General features: G+C 39.3%; 1 protein-coding gene and 1 non-coding gene across 20 annotated transcripts in view; both read left to right on the top strand.

Annotated features, from left to right (window-relative positions):
• Positions 1 to 2,173: 2,173 nt before the first annotated feature.
• On the top strand, positions 2,174 to 2,289 carry LOC111757438 (U11 spliceosomal RNA). Its single transcript, XR_002791788.1, has one exon. It is a non-coding gene; the product is annotated as a U11 spliceosomal RNA (small nuclear RNA).
• Positions 2,290 to 2,853: 564 nt separating this feature from the next.
• Zfp2 (ZFP2 zinc finger protein) overlaps positions 2,854 to 24,464 on the top strand; it is a 34,474-nt gene continuing 12,863 nt past the window's right edge. Inside the window, exons 1-6 of one of the 19 annotated variants that reach the window (XM_063230503.1) lie at positions 2,854 to 2,976; positions 5,772 to 5,835; positions 7,395 to 7,418; positions 7,847 to 7,949; positions 17,399 to 17,531; positions 17,828 to 17,923. In XM_063230503.1, the coding sequence (XP_063086573.1) occupies positions 7,947 to 7,949; positions 17,399 to 17,531; positions 17,828 to 17,923 (232 nt within the window). In that variant the 5' untranslated portion in view covers positions 2,854 to 2,976; positions 5,772 to 5,835; positions 7,395 to 7,418; positions 7,847 to 7,946. The other 18 variants (XM_063230511.1, XM_063230510.1, XM_063230496.1 and 15 more) reach the window with 18 other exon arrangements.

Raw genomic sequence — 24,464 nt, 5'->3', positions numbered from 1 at the left:
GACCATAAAGACCTAACTGGGCTACAGTGACCCAAGAATTGGGATACTCATCCACACTGGCTGGTTATGGGCATCTGCTGCATCCCACCAAGAACACTGAAGATGGGGAACCTAGATTTATGAATTTTTACCGAGGAAGGAGACAGCATCTCTTCTTCCCTGATAGGTCAGTCTCAGAGATGGCTGAGTGCATACAAGTTTTATCACTGTGCAGCTGTAATAAGGCTACATTTCAACTGCCTGGTGATGTGAGGCAAAATAGGGAGCAGCAAGAAAAGCACTCTTGGTCCTCCAAACCATAGTGCTGTTATAGAAAAACCATGGCAGACTCTTTACACCAAGGAATTTGGAAGGTAACCGTTTATTATGCTAGTGGGACAGTGGGCCCAAGTCCAAATCACTATCAAAGAGCCAGCTCTGGGTCTAGTTTATAGTTTACTTATTTATTTATTTTGGTTAGTTTATAGTTTACAAGCAGGACATACAAGGCATTACATGATTAGTGACATGGAATGAATTAAGTCATAAATTGTCAGGAAACTAACTCTAAATATATTTGCTTAAAAGGAATTGTTTATCATAACAGGAACATCCTGGGAATGAGGGGAGGGGATTCAAGTGGAGCAGGCAGAGTTAAATATCTTTGACTGGGTTAATCTGCACCAACCAAAGTCCTTAAAGGCAGTTAGAAGCAGTGTTTTCTAAAGGAAAACAAACAGAATGGTCAAATTGGCCCAACCCATTAGAAGAAAAACAGCTGGACCCAGACTGTCAAGGCTGACTGAATTCAGCGGGGTGTTTTATGTGACAGCCAGCAGGCATAGGTGGAGGCTACTATTTGGTTCTAACTTGCCATAACATGTCTATAAATTTGTTATTCTATAATTGTGCCTTTACTAACCATAAAATTCTGCCCTTACAGAGAGACCTAATGAGAATCTGGGACTATCACTACACCAAGCAATAAACGGACTTTTTCCTCTCAAGGTGTCAGGTCAAGTGAAAGACCTGCACAACTACCCATCTGCCCACAATTAAGTGGCACCTCCTTTACCTCTGCTGTGACAGTATAAAAGCAAGGCAGATAGAAAGTTCAAATAATATTTCATAATATAATACCAAAATATTCAGGCTTTACTGAAAGATATTCATCATACCAACAACCAGGAAGATCACTTAAGTGAAATAAAAAAGACAATTAATAGACACCAGTTAGTGACCACATTAATAAAAACTTTAATGCTGATAAAGTATAAAATACATGAAAACACTTGAAACCAATTACAAAGTCTCCATGAAGAAACTGAACATCTCAGAAAATAAATTGAAGGGATAAAGAAAACCAAATGGAAATTTTAGAACTAAAGAAATACAATAACCATAATTTTGAAACTCACTACAGAGACTCACAACAGAACTGAATGGAGAGTATCAGTGGATTTGAAGATTGGACAATAGAAATCAGAGATAAAACAAACTAGAAAAAAGAGAAGAGACGTAGGAACCAGAGAGATTATAACAAAAGATATATTTATCATCAGAGTTCAGGAAGGAAAGGGAAAAGAGTGAGCCTATAATGATTTTAAAATACTATGGAGGAAAACTCTCTAATTTAGCAAAAGATGTGAAGTTGTAGATTCAAGAAATTGAGCAAACCCCCAAAAGAATAAACCCAAAGATATCTACACAAAAACACATCATAGTAAAACTTCTAAAAACTAAAAGGGAGAAACTGGAAATCAGTGAGAGAAAAAAATGACACCGTATTCAACATAACCTTGAAGGTCAGTCTTATCCCTGATCCTGTCTTCTATTTTCTATCTGCGTCCTGGCATCCGTGAGTTAGGCAGCCTTTCTCCATCATACCCTAACACCATGATGTTTCTGCTTTGTAGGCAATCTACCATGGGTTGAGCCCCTAAAATCATGAGCCAAAATAAACCTTTTCTCCTTTAAGACTCAGATGTCTGGTATTTTGTCCTAGGAACAGGGAACTGACTAGTACAAGGTGAGCATTATCTTCTTGCCTCTGCTAGTTTCCCAAATACCAAAGTGTCATATTTTGGGGATAGTGTTTCCTAAACCCTAGCAATTGGCACTGGGAGAGTGTGGAGAACCACTCAGACTGACACAGAAAAAAAAAGTTGAAAAAGGAGGCAGAAAAGGAAAAGACAAAATTGGCTTCCGTAATGAGTGGCCCACATAGGACAACTTGTTGGCACTTTGTGTAGAATTGGCATGAAGATATTTTGGAAGCATAATATTTTGGTTCTTGGATCTTTGATCCCCGCAACCGTATTTGTAAAAAATATGAGGGGGAAAACAAAGGTAGAAAAAATCAGCAATCAATTGTATATCAATTTTATAAAGCCAAATGTTACAACCAAAGAGATCACATTCTTGTGCCCCTTAAATGTCATACATTACCCAAGTTTCTAAGTGGCAGTTCGGTCAAACTACCTGAACATAGGGCAAACGTTTCATGGGGAGACATTTTGCTGGTTTTCTATACAGTGGCAATTTTGAAGAACGGAGAGCATCTCCTGACACCAAGCTTGGTACAGCAGCAGCCACCATTCGTGCTCATGAAACGCCCGCTACATCTGGCGAGTCACAACCATACCTCCTACTATTACCATCTCAAGGAGTGCATGAGGGGCTCCCTGTTTTAGATGAGGAAAAGCGAGGTCTGGCCAGATTATCTGACCCATCTACAGTCGCTGGGTTTCTAAAGAGGGGCAGCCGTAGGAAGAGGATCGCTCAGATTACCTCCCGGTTTTGCAACTCCAACAAACACCAGACACAAGCTGGGAACCCTGCCGCCAGCAGTAGCCCGTACTCTTTGGCCCCGCCTCCTGCGCCTGCGCACCTGTACTTCCGCACCGCGGTCCCGCAGCCTAGTGGGAAATGTAGTCGGACGCGCCGGAGGGTGCGGCCGCGTCCCGCCGCGAGTCCCACGGGCTCCTTTGGCGCGAGGTGAGTGTGGCGCTCTGAGTGCGCGGGTGGCGGGCCTCGCAGGCTCCCTGAGGAGGAGCCGGGACTGTGGGGTGCGGCTTTTGCGGCCTGAGGGGCGGGGCCGGCGTGGGTGCGCCGAGAAGCGTCACCCCGGCCCTGAGGAGCGCGGCCCGCCGGGCTGCAGGTGCGCCCCTCACGGCCCGGGCCACGCGCGGGGGGCGGACGCCCGCTCTCCGGGGACACCGCCTCCTCTGTACCGGGCTGCGGACCGGCGCAGCACGCAGTCCCGGAGCCGCTGGCGCCCGCGCCCCTCGCAGGGGTTACCGGGCCTGCAGCCCTCCGGGCGCGCGGCGGTGGCGGTGCAGCCAGCCTCGGGAAGGCGGAGCGCGGGACGGCGGTCGGGCCTCCGGGCCCGCTCTTTGTGTGAGCGCCCCTCGGCTCCCGCCCTCCGCGTCCTCAGATGGAGGGTGCGGGCGTGGGCGCCCTCGGTCCGCCTTGTGCCGTTCTCCGGGGTTGGGGAGGGCTCAAAGCGTTTTCTTACAAGTTCGTTTTGGTGAAATTAGAAAGTGTAGATAAGCAAAAGCATTAAAAATGTGTCAGCATCTTCATGTCGGTTGACATATGTGTATACATGTGTATACAAATGAGTATGTCTTCTCCATTAGTCTTAAAGTTGAATTATGAAATTTATTTGCTAAGTGTCGCAGCGCAGGAATCTTAAACTCCACGAGTTTGTGTAACAACCTAAGGGAACATATAGTATAAACTTTTCTAAAAATTTGATATTTTGAACACATCTAATACAGATTTTTAAAAACAGCTGACACCAAAATTTTAACGTGAGGGAAAGCGTGCTTGTGTCATATGTTATCTTTCAGGTTTTTGTGGGGTTTTTCTGTTTTTCCTCTTAATATTGTAAGTAATAATAGGTTATCTGGCTTCATACATTTTATACATGTGTGGATTGTAGTCTTATTCTGTAAATCTCTTCGAGTGAAATTTCTAGGTCAAGGATACCTCAAGGCTTTGGATACCGCCTCTATCCTTCCAAAAAAGTAGCAGTTTCTATCTATAATAGTTGAAATGTTACGGTGCCTGATAGAGCCATACCAACTCTGGGTGTTAGTATTGACTTTAGCCTTCTGAGAAGTGCAAATGATAGGGTTAAGTTTGCATTTTGAAAACTCAGATATTTTTAGGTAGTTTGCCATTTTTTATTTTTGCTTTTGAGTTTTGGGGATGCTAGACAAGTGCTTTGTCACTGAGCTATTTTCTTTTTACACTTTGTAGTCGATACCTCAGCATACGTTTCCTGACTGTATAAAAATATTACATGTTCATATGGACAGACGTAACATTCCCTCATTTGGGGAGAGGTTCTGTTTCATGAAATCACAAAAATGTTCATCTGTTATTTAATACTTTTGTTTTATTCCATGTACCTTTTCATTCTTTTCCAGATGGGAAGCCCATGTGAAATGTCATTCTTTTAATATGCTGAATTCTTTTTTTTTTTTTTTCTTATTCTTCTTTTGTGGTCCTGGTAATTGAACCCTGAGCCTTATTCATGCTAAAATACTGCTCTGCCACTAAATTGTTCTCCCAGCCCCTGAATTCTTACATAGTTTTTTTTTCCTGAACTATCTATATTGGATTTTAATTTGTTCTGTTGATCCTTTTCCCTTTTAGACTGTAACATCCAAGAGGATTCTTTATCTGTTTCATTTAAAGCTCTACACACTGCCATTATTTGGAATGGTGCTTCTTACACACTAGGTTGACAATATGTTTGGTGAATGAATGATTCTTCCATAATACTAGGTTCTTAGAATTTTAAAAAAATTACTGGGTGCCCAGTGTGGTATTTCATGCCTGTAATCTCAGCACTTGGGAGGCTGAGGCAGGAGGATCACTTTGAATTCAAGGCCAGTCTGGGTACATAGGGAACTCAAGGCCAGCCTGAACTACACAGTGAGACCCTGTCTCCAAAAGAAAAGAAAAAAAAAGGAAAATTACTGGGCAAGTTCTCACTCATCAGTATTCATTTTATTATTTAAAATTTCATTTTATTTGTGATTGACATAATGTACATACTTGTATGGTACAGTGTGATAATACACTGTACTGTATAATGAACAAGGGTAATTAGCATATCTATGACCTTATATTTATTACTTATTTGTATTGAGAATATTAAAAGCCTTCCTTCTAGGTCTTTTGAAATATACATTGTTGTTATTAACTGTAAACACCCTGCTGAGCTCTAGAACATTAAAACTTATCCCTCCTATTTGTATTTTTATACCTGACAATCATCCTCTATTGTGCCATCCCTTCTACAGCCTCTGGTAACTATTGTTCTGCTGTCTACTTCTATGAGATTAGTTTATTTAACTTCCGTGATATTTGTCTTCATAGGAAGTCCTTTAAAAATTTCCTGGCTGCTATATAACACAATTAAGTTCAGTCATTTTTCTATAATTACTTTAAAGTATTTTTTTACTTAGGTGTAGATTGAGTAGGATTATATTGGTTATAGATTAATTTCAAATAAGTGACAAATTAGTATATCAAGATTATCCTAACCTGGATTACAGCATGTCTTTGATTTCATCTTGCTTTTATATAGCTAAATAATCTTAATAAAGCAAACTCTAAATAAACATTGTCATTTTCTTTTTTTTTTTGAAGATACCTTATAAATCTTATCCATTTTAGGTGTTTTTATTGCTGGTGTCTCAGAAATCTCACTTCTCTTGACCTCCTTTCCTTTTCTTCCTTCTGTTCTGCCTCCTTGGAATCTGCACCATCCCTAGGAGGGACTCCCCGGGAAGGAAAGAGAAGACAATGGCTGCTGGGCCTCTGCCTTTGGGAGCTCAGGTGAGCTCATTTTTCTCTCAGATCTCTTAACTTCCATACAGTGTGGGGGATTCTCTGCACAGGATAGAATCTGTGGCATAGTAGAAAGGTAGGAGAATGTTGGGTATTTCTTACAAAACTTCTGAATGTCCCTTTTGTTCTCAGATGCCAGTGGATGGCCTGGCCTGCTGAGTTCTTGATCGTGTAATGGAATGAAATCATATTCAGTTTCCACTGGTCATGATAGAAATAACAGTATTAACAATGTCTACTGTATACTTGACATTGCTACGGTTTTTCATGGTTTCAGGCAATCCCTGGACAGGAGCAAAATGCAGACAGACTTTTTGCCAAACCATAATATGTATCATCTGGAGTCCAGAATCCCAGGGTAGTCCTTCCCAGCAGAAACCTCGTGAGCTTGGTCCTTACACTCAGGATATGTCAGCCTCTGGTCGTTGGAGCTTTGACCAGAATCTCTCATACAGGACAGCCTAAGGCATTCCAGTGCTTACTCTTTCAGGCAGCATCTCCAAACTCTTTCAGTGTGGAGATTCTCCCACAAGCCATTCCCAAAGGCTCTTGAATCATATGGTCAGATACAATCACCCTAACAACCCACTTCCTTGGTACCAAATTCTGTTTTTGTTGCTGGAACAAAATACTCAACACCCAAAAATAAGGAAGGAAAGGCTTATTAGCTCACAGTTTGTAAAAGTTTCAGTCTATAATCAGCTGTCTCTAAAGTAGGGTGGCATGACAGTCTGGCCACACTTCAAGGTGGCAGAAGGCAGCAAAAGCAGCAAGAGCAAAAGTAAGGGGAAGCAAGTCTCTTCCTCTCTTTATTTGTAAGCAGCCCCCCACCTCGAGGTGAGCATAGCATCCTCAGCCTCTTGGACAGGCTGAGGATGTTTCTAAAGTAAGGACCTTGGCTCCCTGCTGAGTCCCTTAGTTAAACTTCTAAACTTTTCAAGTTGACACAGTGTGTCAACCATTACAACATTGTGGTATCTTGGAAATTGGTATGTATGTAAGAAGCTTCTGTCTTTTATTGTGTGAGTATGCCATCATTTAATCAGTTTCTGTTAAAGGACGTTAGCCTAGATATTTGGTATCAGCTGGCTACAGATACTTCCTTAATTTCTTGCTCTATCTCAAAATGACTGGTCACTTAGAACTACGCAGCAGGTAATGGGAAATGAGTGACTAATTAGAAGCTGTGATTATAAGCTGTAAATTGACCAAAATTTTGAAGTGTGGTAGCATTTGGGAGATGTTCTGCAAAATTAGAACCATTTTCCTGTATTCATCTTGTTTTCGTCTTTATTACTATGCATTGCCCAAGAATGACTTTATTTTTGCCTATAAATGGTACTGTTTTCTGAATATAAATATTAGGTATATGGCCTAATCATCTTTTGTAGTCTTTTTTTTTTTTTTTTTTTTTTTTAGTAGTAGGGAACTGACTTAGCGTCTTTCCACCAAAATACATCCCAATCCCAACCCCCTTTTGTGATACTGTCTCATTAAATCACTCAATTTCTATTACTGGGCTCAAACTTGAGATCCTTCTGCTTCAGCCTCCAAGAATGCTGGGATTACAGGTAGGTACTTCCATGCCTTGCTTCTTACAGTCTTTTTTAAACTTTAAAGGTTATAACATAAAATTCTAAATCTCCAAACCTCAGAAGCAACTATGATATACTTTCTTCTAACTGTTTAAAATACCATTCTACCTCCTTTGCCATTTGGGTTATTTTTATACAAATGAGACCTTTTGTATAATGTGGATAGTAATGCTTTCCATAAATTGCCTATATTATGACATTTTTCTTTTAAATTTGTTTATCATGTCTGCTACAAATGAGTTTTGTGGAGTTATATTTATTTTCCTTTGGCTAAGGAGTCCTAGCTATGAAGGCTTTGTACACTCCAAGATTATATATATTTTCTTTGTTCTCTATTACTCTTATAATTTTTAATTTATACCCTTGGGCTGTCTGTAATTTCTTGTATGTACTTTGAATCGGAGATCTCACTTCAGTTGCTGCGGAACTCAGGACCAGACCAGATGGAAGACATGGCACCAAGGAACTTTGGAATGCAGACAGTTTTATTACACTAGCAGGCTGATGGTAATCTCAGTTTCACATTATCAGCCCTGTCTTGGGGTAAAATAGTTGCTTATGTAGTGTTTTCAGAAAGAAATAGAAAAGGCAGATAACAAGATATTTTATAGTTGGTTACGCATGTCATATGTTAGTCGGCAAAATTTATGTTATATAAGCTAATTGGAGTTAACAAAGAGGTCTAGGTTATGGTGAGCCTGAAGAATCAACCCTTGTCTGAGACTGAGCCAAGCTGTCCTTCAAGAAAAAGTTGAAAACAAGCAAAAAAAAAAAAAAAAAATCAGATGCACGGTCTGGTTGAGTTACACTTACCTTACAAGTTGCAACTGGCATAGGGAATGTCAAGCTTAGCTGGGTTTTTTAATTTTCTAGTTGTGGGAATAGGCTGTGCATTCCAGTCCCATCTTTAAATAATGTTAAAAATGTAAGTTTTAAAAGTTTCTTTTTACACTTAAAATTGCCCTTAACCCTAACCCTAACCCTACATAGTCAATATGATGTGGGCCATTTCATCCATCTTTCCATCTATTCATTAAACAAATATTCAGCACCTACTACCATGTGTGGGACAGGGTCCTGGGGAATGAGAAGGCAGCAGTGAATAGAATGGTCAGGTTGTGATCTTACCTTCTTGTTAGGGAAACAGACTGTAGAGAGAAAATGTTGAGACTTGAGGATGATTACCTGAGCTGGGAGAACCATGTGCTGGAGCACACTAGGAGGCCTCTTTAGAGGAGAGCAGGAGTGCACCTGAGATGACGTTTGAGCCAGGATCATCTATTGAGTAATATATTCATTCTCCATAGGTTTAAAATGCAACCTTTATAATGTACTGAATTTCTGTGTACCTAATTTATATTATATGATAGCTTACGTTTCTAGGTTCTATCCTGTAGTTGTATTTAGGATCACAGCATGGCACAGCACATGATGTTGCACTTGCAAGGCAGGCACTTCACACCACTGAGCTTAATCCGTGGCCTCTGTAGTTGTATTTTGTTGTGTCTTACTATTCTGTATTTATTTATTTATTTATTTTGGTACTGGGAGTCGAACTCACAACCTAGTGCTTGTAAGGCAGGCACTTATGCCGCTGAGCTAAGTCCCCAGCTATTTTGTTATTTTAGAATTTATTTTATTCTGTAAGGCAAATCTCTCCTCAGTTTTCTCTGCAGAATTTTAGTTATTGTTGTTATACATTTAGTCTTCCAGTCAAATTTTATCATCTATTACCAACTTTCAACAATAACAATAAAAATGTAAGAATATGCCATTCTGATTTGAATTTCAAGTAGATATTTGAAGAAGACTACTACAGTTACAATATTTATTCCTCTTATTAAGTAACAAAATTGTTCTTTGCTCAGTTCATATTTTCATTGTGGCCTTTGTTAGGTTTTTATAGACTGATCAGAAAGAGCTTACATATTTTCTAATAATAAGTGTATTCTTAGGTGGTTCACTTTTAATTCCTGTTATGATTGAGATTTAACTGATTGGGATTTTGTGAAGCAAAATGATTTGGACTGGCAAGTATATGTCTGAAGACCTTTTGCTGCTATGGTGCCTAAAACTTCATCACTTTAATAGATTTTTTTATGAGTTGAGATAGCCTAATTTATTTCATTTGATGTATAAATCTTTTGGAAGAATGATGGTATCAAAAAGTTTGTTTCTGGTTTTAAGAGCGATTTGCATAAGTAAGGCAAACCTGTGAAACTTTTGTATAAGAGTCTGCTTAATATGAACCTGGAGTGGACTGGGGGTAAAGACCTCAGACTAGGAAGAAGGTAAAAGGGAAACAGCAGTTTATGGGATAACAGCAAACACATTCTATGACTCATGTTTCCCAGTTTCACTTAACCTTTAAAAGTCCTGTGCCTTTCTGCAGTTACCCTGTGGCCAGCACAGGAACCTCAGTGATGAGAGATGCTTTGTGGCATACTAGTTTCTGAGGCAAGGTGATGAGAGCTTGGGGCTTTGAAGGTGAATGCACATAGCAGTCTGACTTCAGGCTTTTTAACTTTTGTCTCATGTATTTAGCTAACAAGACAATTGACAAAAGTAAATGTTTAATGAAAGGGAATCTCTTATTTCTGATATAATACCATCTTAAAGAGATTTGTCTTATTTCTGCTTGTATTCTGCATTGCTTGATATTCACCTGCTGTCCTCTCTGCTTTGTATTTATGAGTCTGCCATATCTTGTCTCTATCTTTTTCAACTTTTTTTTATTAGTGCATGTTTTTCATACACATTGATTACATTTATTGTGGAGCATTTTTATCTATGTGTAATATATCTTGATTCTTTTTGCCCCAGTCTCCTCCCCTCCCTTCAACTCTTCGTCCCCTCCCTAGTCACAAAAGCTTTGTTTCCATCTTTTTCTTCTCTTCTTTTTTTCTTTTCCCTCCTTCCATTCATCCTCCTTGTTCCCCTTCTCATATTTCCCAATAACTGTCATCCATTATGCTTATTCACCCTTTAGGTTTCTCAGATAAGAGGAATATGTGATAATTAAACCTGTGTGTCTGATTTATTTGACTTAAAGTTATGGCCTCAAAGTTGCATCCATTTTTCTGCTGAAGTCTCAAGTTTATCCTTTATGGCGGAGTAGTACTCTGTTGTATATAAACACACTTATTTTTATCCATTCATCTGTTGATAGGCATAAGACTGTCTCCAAGATTTAGCTATTATAAATTGTGCTGCTATAAACATAGGTATGCATCTGTGATGCTTCTCACTCTTTTGGGAAGATAACTAGGAGGGAAAAACCTGGGTCAGACAGAACTTCTAGTTTTAGTTTTTTGAGGAATCTCCATACTGGTTTCCATAATGGTTATATCAGTTTCCATTCCCACCAGCAATGTAAGTGTTCCTTTTTTCCCCCAAAGCCTCGCCAGCATTTGTTTTTTATTTTTAACAATAGCCATTCTTTTTCAGTGAGATAGAATCTCAGGATTATTTTAACTTGCATTTCCCAAATAACCAGAGATTTTTTCATGTATTCATTTGCTGTTAGTACATCTTTATTTGGGAGATGTCAATTCATTTGTGATGCCCAATTTGTACTGGGACTTTAAATTTTTTTGGAGAGGGGTGATTCTGGTTTTTTTTGAGTTCTTTGTTCTAGATGTTACCCCTTTGTCTGAGGAACAGCTGACAAATTTTTTTTCCCATTCCATATGTTGTCCCTTCACTCTGTTGATGGTTTATTTTACTGTCCAAAAGCTTTTTAATTTGGTGCATTCCCAATTGATGATTCTTTGTAATATTTCCTATGTATTTGGGGTTTTGTTCATAAAGTCTTTGCCATAGATTAAAAGTTGTACCTATCAAGAGTTTTTTTTAAACCTATTCTCTTCCACAGATGTAGTGTTTCTGTTTTAACATTTAGATATTTGATCTACTTCAATTTTAATTACTGTATAGTGAAAGATACGGGTCTAGGTTCAATTTTCAATATGTGGGAAGCCAGTTTTTTTCAGTTCCATTTATTAAAGAGGCTTTCTTCTGGTGGAAGCACTTGGGTCTGTTTTTTGTTTTTTGCCAGTACCATGATGTTTTTATTGTAGTAGCTTCATAGTATAACTGTAAATTGGGAATTTCTTTCCCTTGTCTAATTGCTCTGGCTGTTGTTTCCAGAACTGTATTGAACAGGAATGGTGATAGTGGTCATTCTTGTCTTGTTCCTGATTTTAGTGAATGCTTTCAGATTTGACTATTTAGTATGCCATTGGCTGTTGGTTTGTCATAGCATTTATTAGATTACAATAAAGACATCCTATTGAAATTAGGAGAAAATAGTGAAGTGGAAAGAAAGAAAATTAATTCTGTACATGACTGATAATACTGTAGAATTCCTAGTCTTAGAAATAAAATAAATATTTTTTTTTGAAATTATTTTGTACTCTATCTTCCATCTCTCTAGTTTTTACTCCACCATTTTGTTCTCTTTAGCTATTTATATATTAAAATGCTCTCTGTCCTTAAATTATCAAGACCTTTTCTATTATTTCATTTCCATTATTTATTACTTCCTTATTTCTATACATGTCTCTCACTTTTTTCACAAAAATTCCAGTTATTTATTTATTGATTTGTTTCTTGCTGGATCAAAAAATTCCAGTAATTTATTATGACTGCTACAGATTCTTTATATTCATTCATTCTTTCATCTGCAGTAAGCTCACTTCTGACTCCACCACTTACTTGAAATTACCTAACTTTTTTTTAATAAAGGATTTTATTTAAAGAGAAAAAAAAGGCAAAGCAGAAAAAAGGTAAAAAAAAATACAGAATTTCAAAAAAACAGAAATCATTAGTTGATAGATTACATATTGTCGTCTTAGAAGTCGCTGTTCAAGTTACAAAAGTAAAACATACAAAGTAGACATTTAAACAGTGAGACTGCAAACAGTTCTGTTCAATGATCCAACAAAAACTTAGTAATAGGATTACCTGTTTTATACACTTAAACATACATGCAGTTACATCCTTTAGAGCACTTTCTTTTCCTCTCTTTTTTTATAATAACAATTACACATTTTAGGTTTTATTAATCCTACAGTTCTTATTACTTTGTTTGAAGAGAATAAAACCAAATGTGACAAAGCAAAATGGAGTCAGTTAAAACAAGAATAGACATAGTATATGATGTAAAAACAAAATACAAGGTGATCAACAATGGCTACTGTAATGCCTCTTGCTATCTTCAAAAGAATTGCCCATATCTTAAAGAGGGTAAGATTAAACATACCAAAACAGAACAAAACAGATCATAAGGAAACAATTTTAAGAAACACTGATTTCAAAGCAAGTCCACTGGAGATCTTCACTATCTGTCTTATTGTCTCTAGTTTTCTTCCAAATAGTTGTCCCCATCTTCACACACAGTGAATACATACTGAACATTACAGAACTAATCTAATCATAACAGGGTGATGAAGACTTTTTGGGTCTTCAAGACCTGACATTGGGGAAGTCAATAGTGACTGCCATAATGTCCCTCATTCTCTTCATAGTAGCTGTCCTTATAGTTATGTGTGCTGAAATTGAACTTAAAAGACTAGACTAATATCACTCTGAACAGTGAATAATAGTTTTGCTAGATTTTATATCATAATGTTACAGAATTAGCACTGGGTTTCTTAGTGTCTCTTCTTCAGATTATCTGTTCATTACATTGTGCATTATATAATCTGTTCCTGTAAACTGTTTAGAAATTCTTCCCATGTGTGAATCTCTACATGTATATCTATCCTTTCTGTATTATAGGGAAAAACAGATCGTAATAAGACAAAAAAACAAATGGTTAGAAAAAACATGAAATGAAAAAGACATAAAACCTATTAGGTGATCTACAGTAGTCACTATGCTTTCTCTTGTTATTTTCAATAGAGTTGTCCACATCATCGGACATAATAATTAAACATAGCATTACATAGCTATTTTAATAAAAACATAACTTTGGAGACATTGTAGGACTTCAAAAGCAGTTAATATCAAACCGGAATGGGTATGTTATTACATCTTGTCATCATCAGCATGGTTGTCTCTACTCTTAGACTCAATGTTATCAAGCATACCAAATTTGAATAAGATCAGTCAAAGCAAAACAGCAGTTTAACAAACCAGCTTCAAATAAGATCAGTCATAGTAAGACAATGTAAGTAATACAGGGCTTCAGTTTAAGTTAATAGGAAATAAAGGAGAGTTACTGTGGTATAGCCTGCTATGTTGGGGATAGCTATCTATGCCCTCAAATCTAGTATGAGTAGACTGACCTGAACAAAATAAAATCAAACTAAGGAGAGCGATAGATTACTGTGGCTTTTAAATTCTGATACTCTATTAACAATGTCCTCTGCCTTCCTTTTTTAGGCAATTCCTCACCTTTCCCTTTCTCAGGATGCTTTGTGTATTTTGGGTCCCACTAACTCCTTTAGTTTTTAGATTAAGGGGCAACCCGTTATCTATCTGAGTGGTGCTAAACCTTTTTACCCCTCAGCTTGATCTTTTACTTACTAAAGCCACAGGGTTTTCCTTCCTTCTAGCTTTGTAGTTCTACACTGCACAAAAGTGTCATAACTTTCCAACCTATCTGTGGCTGCTGGGTGAGTTGTCCCTATTTCTCTCTGGTTCCCTGTCACTTAGAGCTTTGTTTTCTCATCTTTGACTTTCAGTTTATTAACCTTCTTTCAGGTTGAATATATTTCCTATTCAGAGCATCTCAATGGATGCCTCCTAACCTACTCTGTTAGGAGTAGGTTAAGCCTGTTTCTTTTTGTTAGTGTATCTAGCCTATGTTAAAAATTATAGCCTACCTTCTCTGCCTCAATTGCTGTTCTATTTTTCTGCTATTATTTGTCCCATTTTTCTCCTTCATTCTACTGTCCTCCTTGTTTATTGAGGCCTCTCTGCCACTGTTGCTGGAATCCTGGTATTCTCTCTCTCTCTCTCTCTCTCTCTCTCTCTCTCTCTCTCTCTCTCTCTCTCTCTCTCTAGAATGTCCTTCAGTATTTTCTGTAGGGTTGAGTTGGTGGCCATGAACTCCCACAGTCCTGTTTGTCTTGGAACATCTTGTTTCTCCATTAGTTTTGAGAGAGAGATTTTCAAGATACAGTAATCTTGCTTGGAAGTTATTTTCTTTCAGGGCTTGGACTATTTCCCCCCAGACTCTTCTTGATTTAATAGTTTGTGTTGATAAGTCTGTTGTTATTTTGATGATTTGTCCTTTGTAGGTAATCTGCTTCTTTTCTCTGGCTGCTTTTAATATTCTGTTCTTGTGGTGGATTTCTGGAATCCTGATTATTATATGTCTGGGTGTAGATCTGTTTTGGTTGTAGTTGGCTGGAGACCTGTATGCCTCATTTATCTGGATATCATTTCTTTTTCCTATGCTTGGGAAGTTTTCCTTAATTATTTCTGTGAATAGTCTTTGTAATTCATTTGTGGTTACTCCTGCTTCTTTGCTTACGTTTTTTATTCTTAAGTTATAGATCCTCTTGTTGTCTTCTAGCCTTTGAATTGCTATCTCTTGGTTCCTTGTTATTTTTAACAGGTCTTTTCTTTCATGATCACACATTGTAAATCTCTCTTCAAGTTTCGAAAGGCTAACTTTTGCCAGCTTTCAATGGAGGCATTTTGCCAGCTTTCAATGGAGTTTTTAGTTTCCTGGTAGTCTCTTTGGATCTGTTTCATGTATTCTAGATTTTGTTTATATTCTTCACCAAAGGTTTCTCTTCCTTTCTTGGGTTTCTCCCTTCTTCCCTCTGTGTTTTCTTGAGAGGGGCTTAGCATTTCTTTAATTAACCTTTTTATTTCTTGTTTCATTTAGGTTAGAATTTCAGTTTTAAGTTCATCTATGAAGTTACGAATGTATTTCTTTATGTCTGCTGGTGTTGTGGCTAACACTGCATGATTGCTGGACTGGTTCTTTTCCGTATGTATCTCCCTTGGGCTATTTTCCCAGGTCAGTGGCTGGAGGCTTTGTCTTGTCTTTTGCTTTTGTCATGTTTCTGGTTTCTTTCAGACAGATGTGTGGAGGAGGTCTCAGGCCATATCTGTATTCCTTACAGTTTTTCTAAAGTGTGCTGGCTGGGGCTTGCTGTTCTCTCCAGTTTGCTGATATCTGAGGTGGTGTGCAGGCTGTGGGTTGGCCCCTCCCCTCTGAGGCAGTCAACCTGTGACTGCCTTCTGTACTTTACACTGTGCTGTGGCGGAGGTCACAGGGTCGGAACAATTTCGTCCCTAGCTATTGGTTCCCTACCAGGGGTATGGTTCAGCCCAAGCTGCTCCCACCAGTCCTCTCTAGGCCCGGGGCAGTTGACTGACGCCACTGCAGCACCAGGCTCTGCCCTATTCCAAGATGTCTTCCAGTCAGCCTCTATGCTGTGGGACCCAATTTCCAGCACTCACCGAGAGCCAACAAAGCTCTCTACCTTGGCTCCACTCCACACTGCACTGCATCCTCCCACCAAGGTCCCAGGACTCACCAACTCGCGTTATCGCCAGCCTCGGCTTCTGCACGACCTTGAATCGTCAGACTCCATGGCATACCCAGCACATCACAGAACAGGTCTCAGTGAGCCTGTTGGGCTTCAGCCCTCCACCTGTGCTTTTCCTTCCTCTTCCTAATTTTATTTTTCTTTCGATTTCCTCCTGAGTTATTGAGAATCATTCTCCAATCGTCTGGCCCTCTCTGTGTTGTTAGATTCTAGCATTTGGGCTGTTTTCCCCGGAGAGGTTCTCTATCCAGCTTCCTAGTAAGCCACCATTTTTTTTTCTTCCCAAAATTACCTAACTTTTGAGCCAGCAGTTCTTTTCAGTGATCATTCGTTTGACCTGTTCCACTTCTGCTCCTGTTGACCATGACTTTCTATTTTGAAACCCTTTTTCCCTGACCTTCATTTCCAAATTCTCTGTTTCTTACTTTAGTTTTCTGGGCGCTAGTAGGGTTCTTTTCTTGGCCACCTTCTTGTCTCAAAGAATAGGGAGTGGATAGCACTGGACTTGAGTTCCAAATGTGTAATATGTAAGTCAATCTTTTATTATCAGATTCCTCACATATAAAGTAATATTTTTGCTGTCATCTTGTAGGTTGGTATCTGAACTACGTAAAGGGAGGCTGCAAAATTTAAGTAGAAATGTGAGTTATTTCTAATAATTATTTATTTGGTTTTATGTTCTCATTAAAAAGATATTAAATGCTTAGCATGTCATAGTTCCTCCATTAAAAGTTAGAGAACAAAGCTGCAATGGAGATACAAATTTGAAATGGCATTTTCAAGTTAAGTTGGTATCTTAGTTACTTTCTCATTTTCAGAGACACAATACTTGTCACCCACTACTAAGAAGGAAAGCACACTTCATAGAGGTTTCAGTCTACAGTCTTGGTTGGCTCCAAGCAGGGCAGCATTCCAGAGGAGAAACAGCTCATGGCATGACAGCAAGAAACAGAATTAAGGGAGGAGGGAGATGGCTGAACCTTACCAGGCCATGCCCCTACCGACCTACCTGCTCCAACCAGCTTCACCTCCCAACATCACATTTAAACTATCAGCTCATTAATCTGCTGATGAGTATCACACCCCCACGACCCAGTCATCTCCCAGAAACCCCACCTAAGACTGCATGAGTCTTTAGGAGGACATCTAGAGAGGGACACTAAACTGTAGTGTCCCTCCACTAGCCCCTGAAGACTTATACACAAGCCTGTACACCTACTCTTCCTGTCCTTGATTCCTAAGTCACTTCATGTATTTAGCTCTAACTCATTCATGTTAATGCCTATTTTTGTTACAACTATTCCATTTATGTTGAAGGGTAAAACATTTTTTTCATCTAGATCTCTGTATCCTGTCCCTTCTCTCTCCTGTTTCTTGGTTTTTCACTGCCCTTAGCGGGTTTGTTTGTTTTTGCATAATCCCTTCTTGAGGAGGACTTTTTAGTTTCAGGAGTTAGTGACATTCAAGGATGTGTCTGTGGATTTCACTTGGGAGGAGTGGATGCAGCTAGATCCTGCTCAGAGAAACCTGTATGGCAAAGTTATGCTGGAGAACTACAGGAATCTGGTCTCACTGGGTAAGGACTGCTAATTCAGGACCTACTTCTTGGTACCCCTTGATCCCCTGTGACCTCTGAAATTTATGGATTTGGACTGGAATCCTTACTCTCATAGGTATTGTTTTTAGAGTATTCACTTGATATCCCCTATTTCAAGGTGAAAGATCTTTTTTTCCTGTAGAGAATAGAAAATGGGAAACTTCATGAACCACACCTTCCTGTCACTAAACCCCTAAAGAAAAGGGATCAGAACTATGCTGGGATTGGATTTTAGACTCAGTTCAGAACCTACACTGGATCTCTTTCCTTCCAAGCAGGGCACCAGCTTTCCAAACCAAATGTGATATCCCAGCTGGAGCAAGAAGAACTAAGCCTAAGGAACAAAGAACTCCCAGGGTGCTTCTCTCCAGGTGAGTGTCAGGATGCCGAGCCCTGTCACCCTAGTGTCTCACTAGGGAGTCATCACTTCAGCAGTCTTTGGGTCCTGAGAACCTAGTGCCAGTTAGCGTACTCACTATCAGAAGGTGGCTCGCGGTACTGATAGGACACTTTCTCCCCAGCTCTTACATATGTCCTTATCTTGGAGAGAGGTAATGTACCATAGCAACCATATTGTGTGAGACACTTAGCACTCAGTAACTATCAGCGGTTACTACTTTCTCTTGGTTCTTCCTCTGTACTTTGCATTCCATCTCTTGTGAGTAGGATATCTCCTCTTACTGACTTTTATGAGTGTGTCTTCCCAGATATAATCTGTGCCCCTTCCTTTCCCTTACTTATATAAATGTTTAAAATCTCCCTTCTCATTTAAAAAAAAAAAACTGCCATTTCTTTTTCCTTTGCCTTTTATAAGGATTTCTTTAGAAGACTGATCTGCCCTGCTGGTCCCAGGTCACTGCTCCAGGTACCACGGTGGAGAAAAAGCCCTTCCCATCCCCTTCTCCAGTTTTCTCCACCCAAGGTGCGACTTTTAGGGACCTAGTCCTGCGATTTTGTTTCCCTAACCAAAGGCCAAACAAGGATGAATGACAAAGAGACACAGAGTCAGTTTAATGTCAGCCAGGGAGCTGATGACTCTAGGACAGAGGAGCTCCGAGCCTCTGGCTTGTCCCCTTTTTATTCACCCACACACAAGTACAAGCAATTAAAGTAACACAAAATTATTTTGCCTTATAGCATGTATTAATACATGCTCAGGTAAATAACTTAAGCTCATCTGTACTTGCTTTCTCTAGAACCTGCAACATGCACTAGCCATGGATGATATTTTTCTCCTTTGTGCTCACAGAAGAGACCAATTAGGTCTTAATCTTCCTTAACTGGTTTCCCACAGATTCCATGTAGTCTACATTTAAAAACAGAAGAAAAATGACTTGAGCTTTGCTTGCATTTCTAACAATGCTTCATTTCACAGTTTTCTTCTTGTTCCCAAATTTCCAATTTGCATTCATTATCCATTCAGTCCCATTTCTCTTAATGTTTCATGCTTCCTAATCTTTGTGACCCATTTACTAATCCTTGTCACTACTGAAACTTCTCTTTTAGACATTATCACTTACTTTTTCTAAAGAAAATGCAATTGACACCTGTATGTTATCTACTATGTGAAAAACATCTATCTCTTATATTTTTTTTTTTTTCCTGGGGACTGAACTGAGAGCCTTTTGCCTGCTGGGCAAGTGTTCTACCCTGAGGTATATCGCGAGGTCATCATGTCTTTTTGTACAGGTTTTTTTTTTTTTTTTAAATTAAAGAGCTAGCAGACACTTATTTGGCCTCGGAATGGTACAGTAAAAGAAAGTATTCACAGTGTCAACACAGAATAACAACTCTGCTTGGATGGAATATGAGAAAACAGTTTATTCTAAGCCACAGGTAAGTGACTTAAGCCTGGATCACAGATTCAGTTTGCCATGAGTGATCAAAACAAAAAGACATGTAACTATTTTTGTAGAGAGAGAGCAATTATAATTGTAAGTCAGTACATTGTGGGGGAGTACATTGGTGGGGAAGTTACATAGGTTGGTTAAGGTATAAAAAATCTGAACATTGTACTGAGATAAGGTAGCTTACTGTATTCCTAGCGAGATGATTGGTCAAGTGAGGGCTCCATTTTTGGTCAAGCTATGGATGAGCACTTAAATCTAACGTATACCCCAAAAGGTTTACCTAATAGTCACGAGAATTTTAGGTCAGATACCGAAGTCAAAAGTAATGGATTGTTTATTAAAGTCACAAAATGTTTCTTGTAAGATCCTTGCAGGGTCTTAAAGGCCACCAGTACACCTTCCTATGTTTACGTCTCCTGATGAGATGAAAAAGAAGCTGCCTGTTTAGTACTCTACTTGTGTGTAGAAATTCTATTGCACTTGTTTCTTTGGGAATGTTTAATTTCACCACAGAGGGGGAAAAAATCTTCATGACCATCATTGCTGGTTTCCTTTAAGTTTTTTAAAGAATAGGATTCTAGGAGAGAAATCACTGGGTCAGATAGGACAGACATTTTTGTGAGTCTTACTACATCATAGTTTTCAGTATCATTTGGTGGTTTGAATGCTAATTTATTTGTTATGATCTCATAAGGCAGCTTTAATTGCTTTTATTACTGATTTCTGTAAATTATACTACTATTGCTATTTTTATTTATTCTTAGGTAAATAACATATTCCTTCCATAAATATTTATCGAGTGCTAACCCTGTTCCTAGCACTGGAATATAGCAATACACAAATAGGTAGTTTCTTTCATGGCCTTGTATTATAATAGAAAAGACAATAAATTCACAAAGTAAGAGAGAAGGGAAAAGAAAGAAAACAAAGTGATAATGAATACAGTGTGAGTGATGGTAGGTACTTTATGGAAAGATAAGGCAGCTTAAACAAAGCGATTAACAGGAGTGCTGCAGGAAAATAAGAAAAGCAAGAGTGCTGTTAATAGAGCTGGTTAAGGAAGGCTTCTCCTGGAAGGTGCTTGTCTTGGTTACTTTTCTCTCGTGACTGAGAAAAATATCCAATTCCCAGAATTAAGGAAAGAAAGTTTTATTTAGTTCACAGTCTATGGAGGTTTCAGTCCATAAGCAGCTGGCTCTAAGGCTAGGTTGCATGGCACAGGGACAACATTTAAAGGTGGAAGAAGACAACAAACACAGCAAGAGCAAAAGGGGGCTAGAGGATAAGCCTCTGTCCTCCTTTAAATTGTAATCAGGCTACCACCACCACTAGGGGTGTGTAACATTCACACCACCTCTGTGCCCTCCTCTTGCACAGGCTGAAAATCACAGTAAAGACCCTAGTTCCCTGCTGAGTGGCTCATTTAAATTCCAAACTTACCAAATTGACACAGTGCATCAACCATTACAATCTACTCCTTGTCAATTTGGCAACCCAACCCATTTCTTTAAACTGGTTTCCAAATACAAAGGCATGCATATTCTTATCAATTCACAACTTGAACATTATAATAAAGGTTTAACAATCCTTAAAAACAAGTATTGTCTATCAACATATTATATTAGAACCATAACATTTCGCTCCTGACCCTTCAAAGACCCATGCACATTCACTTATACAAAAGGCATTTAGTCCATCTGCAACAGTTGCCAAAGTCCTAACAGTTTCAGCATTGCTGAAAAGTTCAAGTTCCAAGTCTTCTGAGATGTAGCAAACAGCTACAGTCCCCTGTGTGAATGAAAACAAAGTTAAACACTTCCAACATTCAACAGGCACTAGATAGCATTTTCACTCCAAAAGTTACTAACAAGGGATACAAAGGATTGGGAACAAAATAAGTCCAAAATCCAGCAGGGCAAACATTAAATTCTAGAGTTCCACATCCAGCATCTGAAGCAATCTGTGGCAGATTGTGAGATGCACAGAGCTCCTGTGACTCTACCCCTATGGCATTTCTGGTGGTTGTGGCTCCCACAGCTTCTCTCCTATGCCTGCTTTGCTCCTTCTTTGCAGCTTTCCTTAGATGATCCACTTACCTGGATTTTCCAAATTTTTAGGGTGTCCAATGCCTCTTTGGCTTCACCCTCACAGCTTCACACATTACCCTTTCAGGGGCACACTGCCTTGTATCCCAGGCCTTCTGAAATCAAGGTGGAAGCCTTTTTAATCCCATAACTCTTACATTCTACATGTACTTAAAACCAGTACCACATGGATGATGCCAAGGTCTGCTGCCAGCTGGTGCATTAGCCAGGCTCTCCTCTCTTAGCTGTAGTGTTGAGTGCCTGGATTGCTGGGCACTCTGAATCCAATTCCAAGGAAAAATTTTTCTATTCCTTCACCATTCTTGAACATAGTGTGGCTGCCAGCATTCTAAAACATGATATTCTGTGGCTTTCTCTTCAAAGCAGACTTTCATTTCTGCAGTTTTGAGGCTGAAAAGGGTGATAACTTGCTGCTTCTTGTGATGCTCTCAGGCCCTCATTTCTATTCTGTTTCTTCTCAGCAGTCAAGATCTCAGCTCTATCTCTTTAGTTCACAGCTTTGTCAGAACTTCCTTTCTGGCCAAACATATTTTAAATCATCCTGCCTAGCTATTTGCTCTTGATTTACAATATAAATCCAGCTTTTTTAGCTCCCAGTAATAGCTGTGCCACAGCCTCAACATTTCACTGCCTTAAAATTTCTTCTGGCAGATTAGTAAAGTGCCCTTAATCTCAGCCTCAGTCATAGTCTCTGGAGGAGCAAAATGCAGACAAACTTTTCTGCCAAGCTATAGGACATTTCACTGGAGTCCAGCACCCAATACAGACCTTCCTCCCACCGGAAACTTCCTGAACCTGGTCTTTACCGGCAGGATTTCTGTCCGTCTTCTGGTCTTCTGAGCTCTGGCCAGAATCTCCCATTCAGAGCAGGCTGAGGCATTCTACTGCTGCTCTTTCAGACAACATCTCCAAACCTTCCCAAACTCGTCCCACAAGCCACTGCCAAAGGCTTTTGAACCACATGGTCAGATATAGTCATAGCAATGACCCTACTTCTCTGGTACCAAGTTCTGTCTTGGTTACTTTTCTGTCATTGCTGAGACAAAATACCCAACACCAGAACTAAGGAAGGACAGGCTTATTTGGCTCACAGTTTTGTGGAGGTTTCAGTTCATAATCAGTTAGCTCCAAAGCAGGGTGGCATGGCACAGGGGCAACATTTAAAGGTGGCAGAAGGCAGCAAAAACAATAAGAGCAAAAGCAGGGGCGGAGAACAAGCCTGTTGTCCTCCCTTATATTGTAAGCAGGCTACCAACCCCCAGGGTGCGTGTAGCATTCACACCACCTCCGGCCTCTCCTTGCACAGGCTGAGGATATTTATAAAGTAAGGTCCCTGGCTTCCTGCTGAGTGACTTAAACTTCTAAATTTCTCAAGTTGACACAGTATACAACTGTTACAGTACTTTTGAACTCTTATAAAGTATCAGGCTGATGGGGAGCACTCTGGGCTCAGGGAACAGCAGTTGTAAAGACTCTTGATTAGAAGCAGCATGGCATCTTGGGAGGGGAGAGTGCTAGTTTCTTTAAACTTTGCCTTTCATTCCTTCAATACAAAGTCTGTTTCTCTTGTCAGATTTTTAATTTCTACAAGCTTTCCTGTTAGTCTCAGTTTCTTCTTTTTTAATAGCAGTTTTTCTAAAGACATTTAAAATTTCTTGGTTGTTTTGGGGGCTATGTTTTGGTGTACATATGCAGTATCTTTTCCATGTTCACTAGATTTGAATGTTTTTTGAGGCTTTTTTGATGTCTTCTGTGAGTTTTCAGAGGCAGTAGATGAACCGTATTGTTGATACAGTTTTCCTCTTTCACTGCTTTACTCCAACGCCACCCCCAGACTTCCCCACCGTGTTGGGGCATAAAGATTCTTCCCTTGCTTACAATTGTGTCTCATACTATTTGGTACACATAATAAATAAATAAATAACTTTAGGCGTCACTTTCTCAGGTGCCTCTGCTCTGTCTCCTCAGTATTAATGGTTCCTTGGAGTTTCCCAACCCTCCGGCCGCATACAGGGCCTTTAGTCCCCCACGCAGCTGTGACTTTCAGTGGCTGCCCACATCCAGAGCCAAGTGGCAGGAAGATAAAGCAAGATGAAATGGTGCTTCTCACTGCTCTTTGGGGCCAGGTTTGCTGGGGAGGTCTTCAGGAGGACAGACAGAGGGAAGTGTGCTTGCCCCAGCTTATTCTGAAGCAGGTTTCTACACTTCAGTTTTAATTTGATCTCCTTTACCTTCTGAACATGTAAAAAAGGTCAGATTATGGACTTCCTATATTTGGTGAAAACATTTAAAGCTATAGATTGCCTTCTAAGCACTGGTTTTGGCTACATCATGCAAAATATTTCTCATTTCCCTTGTGATTTCTTCCTTTTCCCTGCCCCTTTGAAATGTAATAGTTTACTTTTTAATTTACAGAGTTTTACAAAATTGTCAAAACTTAATTCGTTTGTTATTTTCTATTGTGTAATGTGCTGGTACAATACAGATAATACAAAATTTACTTTTTAGCCATTTTCAGTGTACAGTTGGGAGGCATTTAAGTATGGACACACAGCCATCCATCTCCAGAACTTTTTCATCTTCCTCGGCTTAAACTCTATACCCATTACACTCTGACGTCCCAATCTCCTCACCCCATAGTCCTTGGCAGTTATCCCTCCATTTTCTGTCTCTATGATTTTGACTACTCCAAGTACTATCAAGTGGAATCACATACTATTTGACTTTTTGTGGCTTATTTCACTTAGCATGGTGTCCCTGAGGTCCATCCATGGTGTAAGATGTCAGAATTTCTTTCCTTTTTGAGGTTTAATTATGTTTTATATCTATACCACATTCTGTTTATTGATTCCCTAGTGGACATTGGGTTGCTTCCTCTCTTAGCTATGGTGAACAAAGCTGCTGTGAACATCGGTGTACAAATACTTGTTTGAGTCCCAGTCTCTACTTTCGAGGTC

Source organism: Cavia porcellus, unplaced genomic scaffold, assembly GCF_034190915.1.
Source record: "Cavia porcellus strain 051 isolate PalLab524CR breed Dunkin Hartley unplaced genomic scaffold, mCavPor4.1 scaffold_19, whole genome shotgun sequence".
Taxonomy (NCBI): Eukaryota; Metazoa; Chordata; class Mammalia; order Rodentia; family Caviidae; genus Cavia; species Cavia porcellus.
The sequence above is the reverse complement of the archived record's forward strand: the minus strand, read 5'-3'. Positions and strand labels throughout refer to the sequence as shown.